This window comes from Aphelocoma coerulescens, chromosome 12, assembly GCF_041296385.1.
Source record: "Aphelocoma coerulescens isolate FSJ_1873_10779 chromosome 12, UR_Acoe_1.0, whole genome shotgun sequence".
Taxonomy (NCBI): Eukaryota; Metazoa; Chordata; class Aves; order Passeriformes; family Corvidae; genus Aphelocoma; species Aphelocoma coerulescens.
In genome coordinates this window covers 8,838,865-8,853,993 of record NC_091026.1, presented here as the reverse complement: position 1 = coordinate 8,853,993, position 15,129 = coordinate 8,838,865, and the positions used below count along the sequence as shown (strand labels likewise).

Here is a 15,129-nt window from a genome sequence, read left to right as displayed (position 1 = left end):
CGACCGGACAGGTGGATTCGGGGCCCAGTGTTGCTGGCGAGAGCAACTTTGGCTGCGGTCAGGTCCAGGACTTTTAGGACGGCTGCCGTCCTCAGGGTCTGGGCAGCTGCTGTCTGATGACCCTGATGTTGCCTCACTTTCTGTGCCGGGGCTGCTGCTCTCCAGCAAGGAAGATTCCAGCAGCGGCTCCAATGCTGCATGTTGGGTGCTGCTGCGTTTTCTGCTCTCTGGAGATGGAGATGGAGATGGAGATGGAGATGGAGATGGAGATGGAGATGGAGATGGAGATGGAGGAGACAGACCTGATGGCACCGGGCTGCCAGAGCTGTGGCTGATGGCCTCGGCTTCTGGGGAGCCATGGGAAGGCTCCAGTCCTGACTGGCTGGTCAGGCTGGGGCCATTGAACTCTGGCTCATGGCTGGAGGCTGAAAAGGGAAGCAGGAAGGTCAAGGGCCTGCCGGGCCAGGGCCAGGCCAGGCCGGAGCGGTGCCCTCAGCCCTCCAGGAGCGGACGGGCGCTGCCAAGCCCAGCCCGGGCACTGATCCCAGCCCAGCGACACCCGGGTGCTTTGCCTCATACCCGTGCCCAGACCAGCACAGCTGTCGCACTCCCAGCTGGCTGTGCTGTTTCTCAGGCCGGAGCAGCGCCTGTGGGTGCCTTCAGCAGCGCAGGAGGAGCACAGGAGCAGTTCCCAGGGCCTGAGAAAGCAAACAGGTTCATGGCACTGAAGGCAAAGTCTCCCCAGCTCGGGATTATCTGGCTGAGCTCTTCTTCTGGTTCCTTCTGCTTCGAGCCCTTGCCGAGACACAGGTTCGCTGCAGACCCTGGGGTGCAGCTTCCCGACTTACCCCTCTTCCTCTGCCTCCTGCCTGCCTCCTGGATAACGGCACTCTCCGGCATTGCACTGGCTGTGCCTCTCTCCTAATTCAGCAAAGGAATCGTTGTCCTCCCATGTTGGCTGTCTGATGGAGAAAGGAAAAGCTGATGAGCTTGTGCTGCTCCGCCATCCTGGAGGTACAGGCTGTCCCTGCTCTTCCTCCAGTGCTTTTGCAAGTCGTGCGTGAAGCTGAAGCCCAGACTCCCGGGACAGGGCAGGGCCAGGACTGCTGGGGCAGGCCCTGGCACGGCACAGCGCCTGCCCCTTCCTGTGTTGTGAGCCAGGCAGAAGGACACCAACCTGAAGGGGATTCGGATCCCCATGATGAACATTCGGGGAAGAAATGCTCTAACGTCTCTGCAGAGGGGGCAGTGGAGGCAGAAAAGACCAGCGCGCAAGGCCTGTCCCTGCAGGGCAAACAGCAGCAGTGTGAGTGAGGCCCTGGTGCTGCTGAGCACCTGCTGTGCCCCGGGGCTGCGGGAATGGCTCCTACCTGGATGCAGTCCCTGTGGAACCAGGCCCTTTTGCACGCTGGGCACACCATGGTGCCATAAGTCTCTCTATCGTCCACGGTCTCCATGCAGATGGGGCATTTGGTTTCCGGCTCCGGAGTCACCTCCAGCTTCAGATCTGGGCGGTGCTCGGGGCAGTAGGCGCTGGGGGAAAAGGAATGGGCAAAGTGAGAAATGCTGGGTCCTTCTGCAGGGGTGACCAGAAGGGGAGAGGAGGTACCTGTACTGTGCAATATACTGTGTGACACAGGCACCGTCCTTGGCACAGGGCAGGTGGAACCATCTGTCGCAGTCTTCCTGACAGCACATGATGGTGGCCCCAGTCTCCCCACAGACGCAGCAGTGCTGGAAAGAGCCAAGCAGCCCCATCAGCGGCAGCCTCGGGGCCTCGCCAGGCAGTCCCACGGCCCCGGGCAGGGCGCAGGACTGTGGCCTCTGCTGGGTCTCAGCCCACAGACCCGCCTGGAGGAAGAGGCTCCTGTGCCAGAGGCTCTGTGGAGCCGCTGGGAGCCAGACTTTTGTCCCACAGCTGGTGGGGAGGGCGGGCCTTTCTTTCGTGGGGTCTGGGCTAAGCTCTGGCAAACCTCGCCTGGCACAAATCTCCCTGCTCTTGTCAGGCTCTCACCTTCTGAGCCGCTCGGCTGACTGCAAGACGGATATCGCGAGGGCGAAAGCCCATGAGTCCTGTCCGATCATTGTCTTGTCGAGAAAGGAGGCTGGCAAAATACTGCGGAAAAGGCGAGGAGCTGATGAGGAGGGAGTGGCAGGGGCTGCCCATTGCAATGCTGGAGGGAGGCCCGGTGCAACTCACCAGGCAGAAGACGTGGGCACAGAGCCCGTGCTTCTCCCGTTTGTCGCCGCAGATGTCCGGGTCAGCCTCTGTGCGGCGGCACAGCAGGCATGCTGCAGGGGACAGAGCCAATGGCACCGGGCACCTCTGCGGGGCTCTTAGCCCGCAGCATCGGCCCCAAGGGCTGCTCTGGCCCTGCCTGCCTGGCTGATGGGCAGGCCTGGAGGCCTTGGGGAGCAGGGGAGAGCTCGGGCACGGACGTCCCAACAGCTGCCCCCGGCCCAGCTGGGCCCCCCTTGGGGAGGAAGGAGGCTCCCAGGCCCAGCAGGGCTGGGCAGCTCCTGCCTCCCCCTGCCTCCGCTCCGGGCCCCACGCTGGCTGCCCCGACAGCCCCTGCGCCAGGCTGCGGGAGGGCTGCTTTGCCCTCACCTGGCTCTCTGGCATCAGGGGCCTCCTGTTCCCTGTTGGCCATGGTTCCAGCCAGCAGTGAGTCCCTGGGCAGGAGCACTGCGGTCTCCTCCAGGTGCTCGTCCTCTCTCTCTATGGGAGAAAGAAGAGTGTGGGGCGTTTGCAGAACAGGCCCAGAGCCACGAGGGCACTACTCCCTGGTGAGCCCTGCTCCTGTCCTCCTTTTCCTCCCGTCACAGCGTCGAGGAACACTGCTGTCTCCTCTGGATGTTCCTCCGCTGCCTCTGGGAAGGGAGAGGCAGGTGAGCCTGCAGCACAGGCCCAGAGCCCCGAGGTGTGGGGCTCCTCTGGTCCCTGGGCAGCCCCGTCCCTGTCCTGCCTTCTCCTCCCGTTGTCAGGCGGCACTGACACACGGCCTGAGCCCAGCCTTCCCTCTTGTGGCCTTGGTCACACAGGTCACAATGGCCACTCTGACATCAGCAACGTGCACCCAAAATGGGGGCAGCGATGGCCTCAGTCCCACGCCACCCATTTGAGGCTGCCCCCTTGGGAACCGAGGTTCTGAGATGGGTCCGAGCCTTCGGTCACAGCGGAACCAGGGCAGGGGTTCCTGCAGCAAGTGCAGGGTCAACTGCCAGGCCCTGGGGCAGCCATCGAGCGTGGCACTGTTGGCAGAAAGGGGCTGTTCAGGCAGTGCCACTCCAGGGCTCCTGGCCCTGGCAGTCGGCTGCCCAACTTTTTACACTGACTCCGATGGAAACCCAGAGAATTCAGTGGGAGTTTTCTGTGTGCATCTGACTGGGAGAGCTTGAAACAGTCCTCGACTCCAAAGTCAAATGCAGGAGGGATGCTTTTCCCACATGAAAGGCACTTTTGCCAGTTTGGTCCATGCTTTCCTACTAGCAAATAAATATATTGAAAAAAACAACTGGAAGAGAAGCACAAACCGTTCTTTTGGCCTTTTCTCATTCATGTCTTTGCAAACATGCTCCTGGAAAATCCAGATCAATGGCTTCTAGAACAATCAGCGAGACCCCTGGAAAGCAAGGGGTGACAAGCAGCGACCCCCTGCACCTGCTTGATGCCGGGGCAGCGGGAGTTCATCAATTTTCCTGTCTCCATGGGAGAGGCACCTTGGGAGGACAAGGATGCCTTCACTGAACTAGGAGGGAGGCACAGCTGGTGCAATGCCAGGGAGTGCCTTTATCCAGGAGGCAGGGAGGAGGCAGAGGAAGAGGGCTAAGTTGGGAAGTGGCACCCAGAGCTCTGTAGTGATCCCGTGTCTCGGCAAGGGCTGGAAGCAGAAGGAGGCAGAAGAGCTCAGCCGGACAATCCTGAGCTCTGGACACTTTGTCCTCAGCGCCATGAACCTCCTTCTTCCCCAGGCCCTGGGAACTGCTCCTGTGCTGCTCCTGCGCTGCTGAGGTCACTCACAGGCGCTGCTCCGGCCTGAGAAACAGCACAGCCAGCTGGGAGTGTGACAGCTGTGCTGGTCTGGGCACGGGTATGAGGCAAAGCACCCGGGTGTCGCTGGGCTGGGATCAGTGCCCAGGCTGGGCTTGGCAGCGCCCGTCTGCTCCTGGAGGGCTGAGGGCACTGCTCTGGCCTGGCCCTGGCCCTGGCCCTGGCCCTGGCCTGGGGGGCCCTTGACCTTCCTGCTTTCCCTTGGAGCCCCCAGGGATGAGCCAGAGCTCAATGGCCCCAGCCTGACCAGCCAGTCAGGACTGGAGCCTTCCCGTGCCTCCCCAGAAGCTGAGGCCATCAGCCCCAGCTCACAAACGCTGCCTAACGGGGTTTGCCAAGAGTTTTTCCTATCAGATCTTGCAAAGGATTTCCAAAGTAACACTGCTTGGCAGCTTCTTCAAGGAAGAAACATGACACGCTTCTCATCATAAAAAAACGTTTATTGCTTTACTTTCACTTTTTTTCTTTTGGCGTCCTTATGCTTCTTTCGGCATTCCAGAAAATAGTGAAAATCTAATGTATTATTAGGAGAAGTCTCTGAATCCACTCTTAGGAGAAGTCTCTAAATTCACTGTTTCTCTTGAACACTTTCTTTACATGCAGTTAAGTAGCTGGTCCTGTAACATACAGAGATTTAGTGGTTTACCTGAGTGACATCACAACCAGTATACTAAACCACTTTTGTTCTCTGGTAATTACAAAGTTTCAGGCTCTTGTCCAGGTCCTGAATTAATTTCTCATGCAGATTCATAGCCGTGTTCCCTCCTCATGCTCAGCTTTCAGCCACAGTTACCAGGGAACAGATGTTACCTACTCACCTCAAGCAATAATCTACGTCTGTCTTCCCAACCCTCTTTTTCTTCACTGGGCTCTGTTGATCTACAAAATAACCTTGGGCCTTCTGCACAAAACAAAGAGCCAATTAAAAGGGTTAAGCACGTCTGATTATGCTGCTGCTTGGAACACTCATGAGCAACACAGCAATAAAGTCAGCAGCCCTATCCTTCGCGTCCTTCCTATTCCCTTCCCCCCACCACCACACGTGGGCTCCAACAGAAATGTTCTGTGTTCCAACCTCGTGTACTACGAAGAATGAAAGGCAGCAGCAGTTCTCCTGAAGGCGCTGAAATCTAGATTGCAGTGAAATAGCAGCTGTTCCAGTAAAAGCTCAACACCGGGAGCCTACATCTCCCCGCAAAACTGATGGCTGCGGACGACTGAGATCTCCATTTTAACACACGCTGTAAATCAGACAGGCTGGAAGCACACAGGACAGTAACTGTATGAACACATCAGTACATTGTATCAGAGTTACCTAGTAAGTCTCAAGAAACAAACATCCTTTAAGCCTGTCCTAAAACTGTGTTCTATCACATGTAACAAGCCATCCTTTTGTGGATGTGGAATGTTTTAGGGCTGTGTATGTTTTCTTTTGTGGTTGTTTTCTTTGTTTTTAAATACAAAATTCACTGGATTCAGAAGAGAAAAACCAAGATTCATGAGGGCAAAGAACCACACAGGCTGTGTATGTGGCTGATAAGAATACTCAACATTCTTAATGATGACAGCAGAAAGACAGGAAAAAGTTAAAGATGATATGCATGCCTGAAAGGGTCCGAAATGTCTAGGCAACTTGTCCAGTGACTATTTTTTTGGTAAGCTCCAGAAGTCCAGATACTTATTAGGCAATTATCTGGAAGAAAAGAAAGCCAGACAGCTGCTCAGCCTTTATTTTGCCAGGACTTCCTCACGGGCTTCTACCACAACCTAGACCCCGAGTAAGGATGGCAAATGTTGACTACAAAACATTCATAAGCGGGCAGCATTTTTTCCTCACTGAATTCCAGTAAGAGTTTAAAAGGAAAAAAAATACAAAAGGGGTGAATAAGTTCCGTTGTACCTCGTGGGCGTTCATCATCTTTGGAGAAGAAGAAAACTCTAGCACTTTCCGCGTGTGGTAAAGAAAGAAACCTAGACAAGTACAAAGGGATTTTAGCATCCTAAAAGGCGCTATCAAATTCCATGAACGCGAGTTAAAGCTGTAGCGCTTCAGAGAAATGATCAACCTTGAAGAGCTTTACTCTGCAGAAACCAAATACTGCCTTCTATAAAAAACCCCGCTTTTTCAAAGAAAACTGAGTGTGTCTTTGGCTTTTGGCTAAACTCAGTTTGGTTGTGGTCAAACCAGAATGACCCAGTTAATTTCTTGTGCTCCACTTCTCTCTTTTCATATTCAACTTCACATCAAATGGGCTGCGGGGAGTTTTGACTCTGTGCAGCACAAACGGTTTTCCAGGATGACATTCACCGCTCAGAGGTGTGCAATGTCCGTTTCCCATTTCCTGAGTGCTGCTCTTTATATGCCCACAGCATCCAACTACTACAACCAAGGAGACAACAAATACAAATGGAACTTGCATTTCTTGGTCCTTTCCAATTTCTGATGTCTCGGGCTCATCATCACCCTCGGAACTGCTGTCTTGGAAACGTGGATCCTCTTGCCATGTGGCTTTTACCGGTTTTATTGGTCCAAGTACGTAAGGCTCTGCAATAACAGCACCAAAAAAGAAAAAAAGCCCAAACTGGGTTATTCCTGTACTTGCCAGGAGAAATTCCCCCTCTCAAGTGAAATACTTCTCTTGGAGAAGGCAGATTTAAGGAGGACAGAATCTTCTCCCCTCAGATTTTCTGAGCTAAATCTCTGCTCCAGTATTTTCCACTTTGTTCTAGGCATCCCCTACGTATTCTTAAACCCCTATCGCTGCATTCAGAAGACACTACCTACCTTCTGAATTCAGCAGAAGTGTGTGGGGGGGCTTGTTGCCTTGTGTTGTTGCATTGGGGTTTTTAATCTTTTGGATAGCTTCACACAGTTTCTTTTCTTTCCTACAGGACTGTGACTTGATCTAATATTGTTTCATCTTAATTTCATAAGGCCTCATTTTATCTGAGGTTAGGACTCGCCAATGATCATGTGTCATTCAGTTTCCATTTTCTAAAGGTCCAAGAACAGAATTCAGTAACTAATAAAATGTTCTTGAATCTTGGGGTCAGCTCCAGGATTTTGCTCTTCACTCTACATTAACACACATTTTCTTTGAAATGTTGTTGGGTTCTGTGAAACTTGCCGTGACTGGTGTGTCTCCTTTTTCCCTGTTTGAGAAATTTAGGGGATGACAACAAGCTTTTTCACCACTCTGCAAAGACCCCACTGCCTTCTCAAAGCACGCCTTTCAAAACTCCTGAGATGCAAGCACGAGTTACCTCTCGTTAATCTACCACAAGCCTGGCAAGTAGAAATGAAGATCAAAAGGCTTCTGCCTAATTACTGGCTTCTGCCGCTGAAAATCCCCTGGATCCTGACCCTCTTTACAGCGTATTCTCTTATGGCAGTGCCTGCCATAAGCTCTTCCTAGAAATGGCCCCCTTAGAAGGGTTCTGCTGTTACCTTCTTTCATGCCCGACTCCTGTGTGTCTCCAAAGAAGGAAAAGTGAAAGCGCTCGACTCCTGAGCTACGTCGTTCGCAGGCAAAGGTCCCAGATGGTCAGCTGGGGCAGAGTCCTGCGCATCCTCTTTGTCCCGGAGTATGTCCTCAGTGTTTTCTGGTTTGTTCTTTGAAAGTCCAAACAAGTCTTTTAAATCAGCAGCAATAGTCCTCTGTTTTTTCTGGTTTGTTCTTTGAAAGTCCAAACAAGTCTCTTAAATCAGCAGCAATATCACGATCGATGTCTTCAGACACTTGAGGCAGTGTCTCGCTCTCTTCTTTCTTCTTCCTTTTGGCTTTCCTGAAATCAGATTGTTCAAGGATAGCAACACAGCACATGTCCTTTTCAAAGACAGCTTCCCTAAGAGCCTCCTTGCTCTTTTGTCTCCCTAAATGTAGCCAAGCCCATTAAGGCGTGGTTCACTATCAAGGGGAAGCAGTGGGGAAACATCTGAGGTTTGACTCTAAAGGCAGGAACAAGTGTCCTTTTTTAATTAGCCACACCCTTAAGTGACTTTTCACTTAATACGTGGTAACATGGAAATCCAGGTATTTAGCACAGATTTCTTTCCTGCCAATAGCAATGTCAAGAGCTAATATGCTTTTCTCAGAGACCTGCAAATCTCAAGGTCCCTGTATTGACCTTCCTCACCTTCACTTCTGGCAGAGAACAGACGGACTAGAAAGAAAAGATGACACTACATGCTGCTTTTCGAGGTCTGAGTTGAGGTGCGACGTCGCTGGCGGGAGCGGTTGCTCCTGGTGGATGTCCCCGATGATGTCTCCCTCCGCCTGGGCCTCTCAGCCCTTGCTGCTGTCCTGCGGCCCCCGTCACGGCGATTCCTCGACCGGACAGGTGGATTTGAGGCCAGACCTTGCTGGCGGGAGCGGCTGCGTCTGGGGGATGTCCCTGATGATGTCTCCCTGCGCCTGGGCCTCTCAGCCCTTGGCCCTGTCCTGTGGCTCTTGTCTCGGCGACTCCTCGACCGGACAGGTGGATTTGGGGCCGGACCTTGCTGGCAGGAGCGGCTGCGTCTGGGGGATGTCCCTGATGATGTCTCCCTGCGCCTGGGCCTCTCAGCCCTTGGTCCTGTCCTGTGGCTCCTGTCTCGGCGACTCCTCGACCGGACAGGTGGATTTGGGGCCGGACCTTGTTGCCGAGAGCGGCTGCGTCGGGGGAATGTCCCTGATGATGTCTCCCTGCGCCTGGGCCTCTCAGCCCTTGGTCCTGTCCTGTGGCTCCTGTCTCGGCGACTCCTCGACCGGACAGGTGGATTTGGGGCCGGACCTTGCTGGCGAGAGCGGCTGCACCTGGGGGATGTCCCTGATGGTGTCCCCCCGCGCCTGGGCCTCTCAGCATTTGGTCCTGTCCTTTGGCTCCTGTCTCGGCAACGTCTCGACCGGACAGGTGGATTCGGGGCCCAGTGTTGCTGGCGAGAGCAACTTTGGCTGCGGTCAGGTCCAGGACTTTTAGGACGGCTGCCGTCCTCAGGGTCTGGGCAGCTGCTGTCTGATGACCCTGATGTTGCCTCACTTTCTGTGCCGGGGCTGCTGCTCTCCAGCAAGGAAGATTCCAGCAGCGGCTCCAATGCTGCATGTTGGGTGCTGCTGCGTTTTCTGCTCTCTGGAGATGGAGATGGAGATGGAGATGGAGATGGAGATGGAGATGGAGATGGAGATGGAGATGGAGATGGAGGAGACAGACCTGATGGCACCGGGCTGCCAGAGCTGTGGCTGATGGCCTCGGCTTCTGGGGAGCCATGGGAAGGCTCCAGTCCTGACTGGCTGGTCAGGCTGGGGCCATTGAACTCTGGCTCATGGCTGGAGGCTGAAAAGGGAAGCAGGAAGGTCAAGGGCCTGCCGGGCCAGGGCCAGGCCAGGCCGGAGCGGTGCCCTCAGCCCTCCAGGAGCGGACGGGTGCTGCCAAGCCCAGCCCGGGCACTGATCCCAGCCCAGCGACACCCGGGTGCTTTGCCTCATACCCGTGCCCAGACCAGCACAGCTGTCGCACTCCCAGCTGGCTGTGCTGTTTCTCAGGCCGGAGCAGCGCCTGTGGGTGCCTTCAGCAGCGCAGGAGGAGCACAGGAGCAGTTCCCAGGGCCTGAGAAAGCAAACAGGTTCATGGCACTGAAGGCAAAGTCTCCCCAGCTCGGGATTATCTGGCTGAGCTCTTCTTCTGGTTCCTTCTGCTTCGAGCCCTTGCCGAGACACAGGTTCGCTGCAGACCCTGGGGTGCAGCTTCCCGACTTACCCCTCTTCCTCTGCCTCCTGCCTGCCTCCTGGATAATGGCACTCTCCGGCATTGCACTGGCTGTGCCTCTCTCCTAATTCAGCAAAGGAATCGTTGTCCTCCCATGTTGGCTGTCTGATGGAGAAAGGAAAAGCTGATGAGCTTGTGCTGCTCCGCCATCCTGGAGGTACAGGCTGTCCCTGCTCTTCCTCCAGTGCTTTTGCAAGTCGTGCGTGAAGCTGAAGCCCAGACTCCCGGGACAGGGCAGGGCCAGGACTGCTGGGGCAGGCCCTGGCACGGCACAGCGCCTGCCCCTTCCTGTGTTGTGAGCCAGGCAGAAGGACACCAACCTGAAGGGGATTCGGATCCCCATGATGAACATTCGGGGAAGAAATGCTCTAACGTCTCTGCAGAGGGGGCAGTGGAGGCAGAAAAGACCAGCGCGCAAGGCCTGTCCCTGCAGGGCAAACAGCAGCAGTGTGAGTGAGGCCCTGGTGCTGCTGAGCACCTGCTGTGCCCCGGGGCTGCGGGAATGGCTCCTACCTGGATGCAGTCCCTGTGGAACCAGGCCCTTTTGCACGCTGGGCACACCATGGTGCCATAAGTCTCTCTATCGTCCACGGTCTCCATGCAGATGGGGCATTTGGTTTCCGGCTCCGGAGTCACCTCCAGCTTCAGATCTGGGCGGTGCTCGGGGCAGTAGGCGCTGGGGGAAAAGGAATGGGCAAAGTGAGAAATGCTGGGTCCTTCTGCAGGGGTGACCAGAAGGGGAGAGGAGGTACCTGTACTGTGCAATATACTGTGTGACACAGGCACCGTCCTTGGCACAGGGCAGGTGGAACCATCTGTCGCAGTCTTCCTGACAGCACATGATGGTGGCCCCAGTCTCCCCACAGACGCAGCAGTGCTGGAAAGAGCCAAGCAGCCCCATCAGAGGCAGCCTCGGGGCCTCGCCAGGCAGTCCCACGGCCCCGGGCAGGGCGCAGGACTGTGGCCTCTGCTGGGTCTCAGCCCACAGACCCGCCTGGAGGAAGAGGCTCCTGTGCCAGAGGCTCTGTGGAGCCGCTGGGAGCCAGACTTTTGTCCCACAGCTGGTGGGGAGGGCGGGCCTTTCTTTCGTGGGGTCTGGGCTAAGCTCTGGCAAACCTCGCCTGGCACAAATCTCCCTGCTCTTGTCAGGCTCTCACCTTCTGAGCCGCTCGGCTGACTGCAAGACGGATATCGCGAGGGCGAAAGCCCATGAGTCCTGTCCGATCATTGTCTTGTCGAGAAAGGAGGCTGGCAAAATACTGCGGAAAAGGCGAGGAGCTGATGAGGAGGGAGTGGCAGGGGCTGCCCATTGCAATGCTGGAGGGAGGCCCGGTGCAACTCACCAGGCAGAAGACGTGGGCACAGAGCCCGTGCTTCTCCCGTTTGTCGCCGCAGATGTCCGGGTCAGCCTCTGTGCGGCGGCACAGCAGGCATGCTGCAGGGGACAGAGCCAATGGCACCGGGCACCTCTGCGGGGCTCTTAGCCCGCAGCATCGGCCCCAAGGGCTGCTCTGGCCCTGCCTGCCTGGCTGATGGGCAGGCCTGGAGGCCTTGGGGAGCAGGGGACAGCTCGGGCACGGACGTCCCAACAGCTGCCCCCGGCCCAGCTGGGCCCCCCTTGGGGAGGAAGGAGGCTCCCAGGCCCAGCAGGGCTGGGCAGCTCCTGCCTCCCCCTGCCTCCGCTCCGGGCCCCACGCTGGCTGCCCCGACAGCCCCTGCGCCAGGCTGCGGGAGGGCTGCTTTGCCCTCACCTGGCTCTCTGGCATCAGGGGCCTCCTGTTCCCTGTTGGCCATGGTTCCAGCCAGCAGTGAGTCCCTGGGCAGGAGCACTGCGGTCTCCTCCAGGTGCTCGTCCTCTCTCTCTATGGGAGAAAGAAGAGTGTGGGGCGTTTGCAGAACAGGCCCAGAGCCACGAGGGCACTACTCCCTGGTGAGCCCTGCTCCTGTCCTCCTTTTCCTCCCGTCACAGCGTCGAGGAACACTGCTGTCTCCTCTGGATGTTCCTCCGCTGCCTCTGGGAAGGGAGAGGCAGGTGAGCCTGCAGCACAGGCCCAGAGCCCCGAGGTGTGGGGCTCCTCTGGTCCCTGGGCAGCCCCGTCCCTGTCCTACCTTCTCCTCCCGTTGTCAGGCAACACTGACACACGGCCTGAGCCCAGCCTTCCCTCTTGTGGCCTTGGTCACACAGGTCACAATGGCCACTCTGACATCAGCAACGTGCACCCAAAATGGGGGCAGCGATGGCCTCAGTCCCACGCCACCCATTTGAGGCTGCCCCCTTGGGAACCGAGGTTCTGAGATGGGTCCGAGCCTTCGGTCACAGCGGAACCAGGGCAGGGGTTCCTGCAGCAAGTGCAGGGTCAACTGCCAGGCCCTGGGGCAGCCATCGAGCGTGGCACTGTTGGCAGAAAGGGGCTGTTCAGGCAGTGCCACTCCAGGGCTCCTGGCCCTGGCAGTCGGCTGCCCAACTTTTTACACTGACTCCGATGGAAACCCAGAGAATTCAGTGGGAGTTTTCTGTGTGCATCTGACTGGGAGAGCTTGAAACAGTCCTCGACTCCAAAGTCAAATGCAGGAGGGATGCTTTTCCCACATGAAAGGCACTTTTGCCAGTTTGGTCCATGCTTTCCTACTAGCAAATAAATATATTGAAAAAAACAACTGGAAGAGAAGCACAAACCGTTCTTTTGGCCTTTTCTCATTCATGTCTTTGCAAACATGCTCCTGGAAAATCCAGATCAATGGCTTCTAGAACAATCAGCGAGACCCCTGGAAAGCAAGGGGTGACAAGCAGCGACCCCCTGCACCTGCTTGATGCCGGGGCAGCGGGAGTTCATCAATTTTCCTGTCTCCATGGGAGAGGCACCTTGGGAGGACAAGGATGCCTTCACTGAACTAGGAGGGAGGCACAGCTGGTGCAATGCCAGGGAGTGCCTTTATCCAGGAGGCAGGGAGGAGGCAGAGGAAGAGGGCTAAGTTGGGAAGTGGCACCCAGAGCTCTGTAGTGATCCCGTGTCTCGGCAAGGGCTGGAAGCAGAAGGAGGCAGAAGAGCTCAGCCGGACAATCCTGAGCTCTGGACACTTTGTCCTCAGCGCCATGAACCTCCTTCTTCCCCAGGCCCTGGGAACTGCTCCTGTGCTGCTCCTGCGCTGCTGAGGTCACTCACAGGCGCTGCTCCGGCCTGAGAAACAGCACAGCCAGCTGGGAGTGTGACAGCTGTGCTGGTCTGGGCACGGGTATGAGGCAAAGCACCCGGGTGTCGCTGGGCTGGGATCAGTGCCCAGGCTGGGCTTGGCAGCGCCCGTCTGCTCCTGGAGGGCTGAGGGCACTGCTCTGGCCTGGCCCTGGCCCTGGCCCTGGCCCTGGCCTGGGGGGCCCTTGACCTTCCTGCTTTCCCTTGGAGCCCCCAGGGATGAGCCAGAGCTCAATGGCCCCAGCCTGACCAGCCAGTCAGGACTGGAGCCTTCCCGTGCCTCCCCAGAAGCTGAGGCCATCAGCCCCAGCTCACAAACGCTGCCTAACGGGGTTTGCCAAGAGTTTTTCCTATCAGATCTTGCAAAGGATTTCCAAAGTAACACTGCTTGGCAGCTTCTTCAAGGAAGAAACATGACACGCTTCTCATCATAAAAAAACGTTTATTGCTTTACTTTCACTTTTTTTCTTTTGGCGTCCTTATGCTTCTTTCGGCATTCCAGAAAATAGTGAAAATCTAATGTATTATTAGGAGAAGTCTCTGAATCCACTCTTAGGAGAAGTCTCTAAATTCACTGTTTCTCTTGAACACTTTCTTTACATGCAGTTAAGTAGCTGGTCCTGTAACATACAGAGATTTAGTGGTTTACCTGAGTGACATCACAACCAGTATACTAAACCACTTTTGTTCTCTGGTAATTACAAAGTTTCAGGCTCTTGTCCAGGTCCTGAATTAATTTCTCATGCAGATTCATAGCCGTGTTCCCTCCTCATGCTCAGCTTTCAGCCACAGTTACCAGGGAACAGATGTTACCTACTCACCTCAAGCAATAATCTACGTCTGTCTTCCCAACCCTCTTTTTCTTCACTGGGCTCTGTTGATCTACAAAATAACCTTGGGCCTTCTGCACAAAACAAAGAACCAATTAAAAGGGTTAAGCACGTCTGATTATGCTGCTGCTTGGAACACTCATGAGCAACACAGCAATAAAGTCAGCAGCCCTATCCTTCGCGTCCTTCCTATTCCCTTCCCCCCACCACCACACGTGGGCTCCAACAGAAATGTTCTGTGTTCCAACCTCGTGTACTACGAAGAATGAAAGGCAGCAGCAGTTCTCCTGAAGGCGCTGAAATCTAGATTGCAGTGAAATAGCAGCTGTTCCAGTAAAAGCTCAACACCGGGAGCCTACATCTCCCCGCAAAACTGATGGCTGCGGACGACTGAGATCTCCATTTTAACACACGCTGTAAATCAGACAGGCTGGAAGCACACAGGACAGTAACTGTATGAACACATCAGTACATTGTATCAGAGTTACCTAGTAAGTCTCAAGAAACAAACATCCTTTAAGCCTGTCCTAAAACTGTGTTCTATCACATGTAACAAGCCATCCTTTTGTGGATGTGGAATGTTTTAGGGCTGTGTATGTTTTCTTTTGTGGTTGTTTTCTTTGTTTTTAAATACAAAATTCACTGGATTCAGAAGAGAAAAACCAAGATTCATGAGGGCAAAGAACCACACAGGCTGTGTATGTGGCTGATAAGAATACTCAACATTCTTAATGATGACAGCAGAAAGACAGGAAAAAGTTAAAGATGATATGCATGCCTGAAAGGGTCCGAAATGTCTAGGCAACTTGTCCAGTGACTATTTTTTTGGTAAGCTCCAGAAGTCCAGATACTTATTAGGCAATTATCTGGAAGAAAAGAAAGCCAGACAGCTGCTCAGCCTTTATTTTGCCAGGACTTCCTCACGGGCTTCTACCACAACCTAGACCCCGAGTAAGGATGGCAAATGTTGACTACAAAACATTCATAAGCGGGCAGCATTTTTTCCTCACTGAATTCCAGTAAGAGTTTAAAAGGAAAAAAAATACAAAAGGGGTGAATAAGTTCCGTTGTACCTCGTGGGCGTTCATCATCTTTGGAGAAGAAGAAAACTCTAGCACTTTCCGCGTGTGGTAAAGAAAGAAACCTAGACAAGTACAAAGGGATTTTAGCATCCTAAAAGGCGCTATCAAATTCCATGAACGCGAGTTAAAGCTGTAGCGCTTCAGAGAAATGATCAACCTTGAAGAGCTTTACTCTGCAGAAACCAAATACTGCCTTCTATAAAAAACCCCGCTTTTTCAAAGAAAACTGA

General features: G+C 54.8%; 2 protein-coding genes across 3 annotated transcripts in view; one reads left to right on the top strand and one right to left on the bottom strand.

The window, feature by feature from the left end:
• LOC138117707 (dynein axonemal heavy chain 12-like) overlaps positions 1 to 15,129 on the top strand; it is a 189,124-nt gene that overhangs the window by 130,172 nt on the left and 43,823 nt on the right. The window lies entirely within an intron of this gene.
• Positions 9,352 to 14,908, bottom strand: LOC138117733 (PHD finger protein 7-like). The gene is given in 12 exon segments (XM_069028286.1): positions 9,352 to 9,637; positions 9,788 to 9,901; positions 10,117 to 10,254; positions 10,256 to 10,303; positions 10,305 to 10,472; positions 10,549 to 10,673; positions 10,954 to 11,055; positions 11,140 to 11,231; positions 11,548 to 11,658; positions 12,601 to 12,659; positions 13,809 to 13,891; positions 14,891 to 14,908. Coding segments are annotated over 12 exon segments (1,344 nt in total).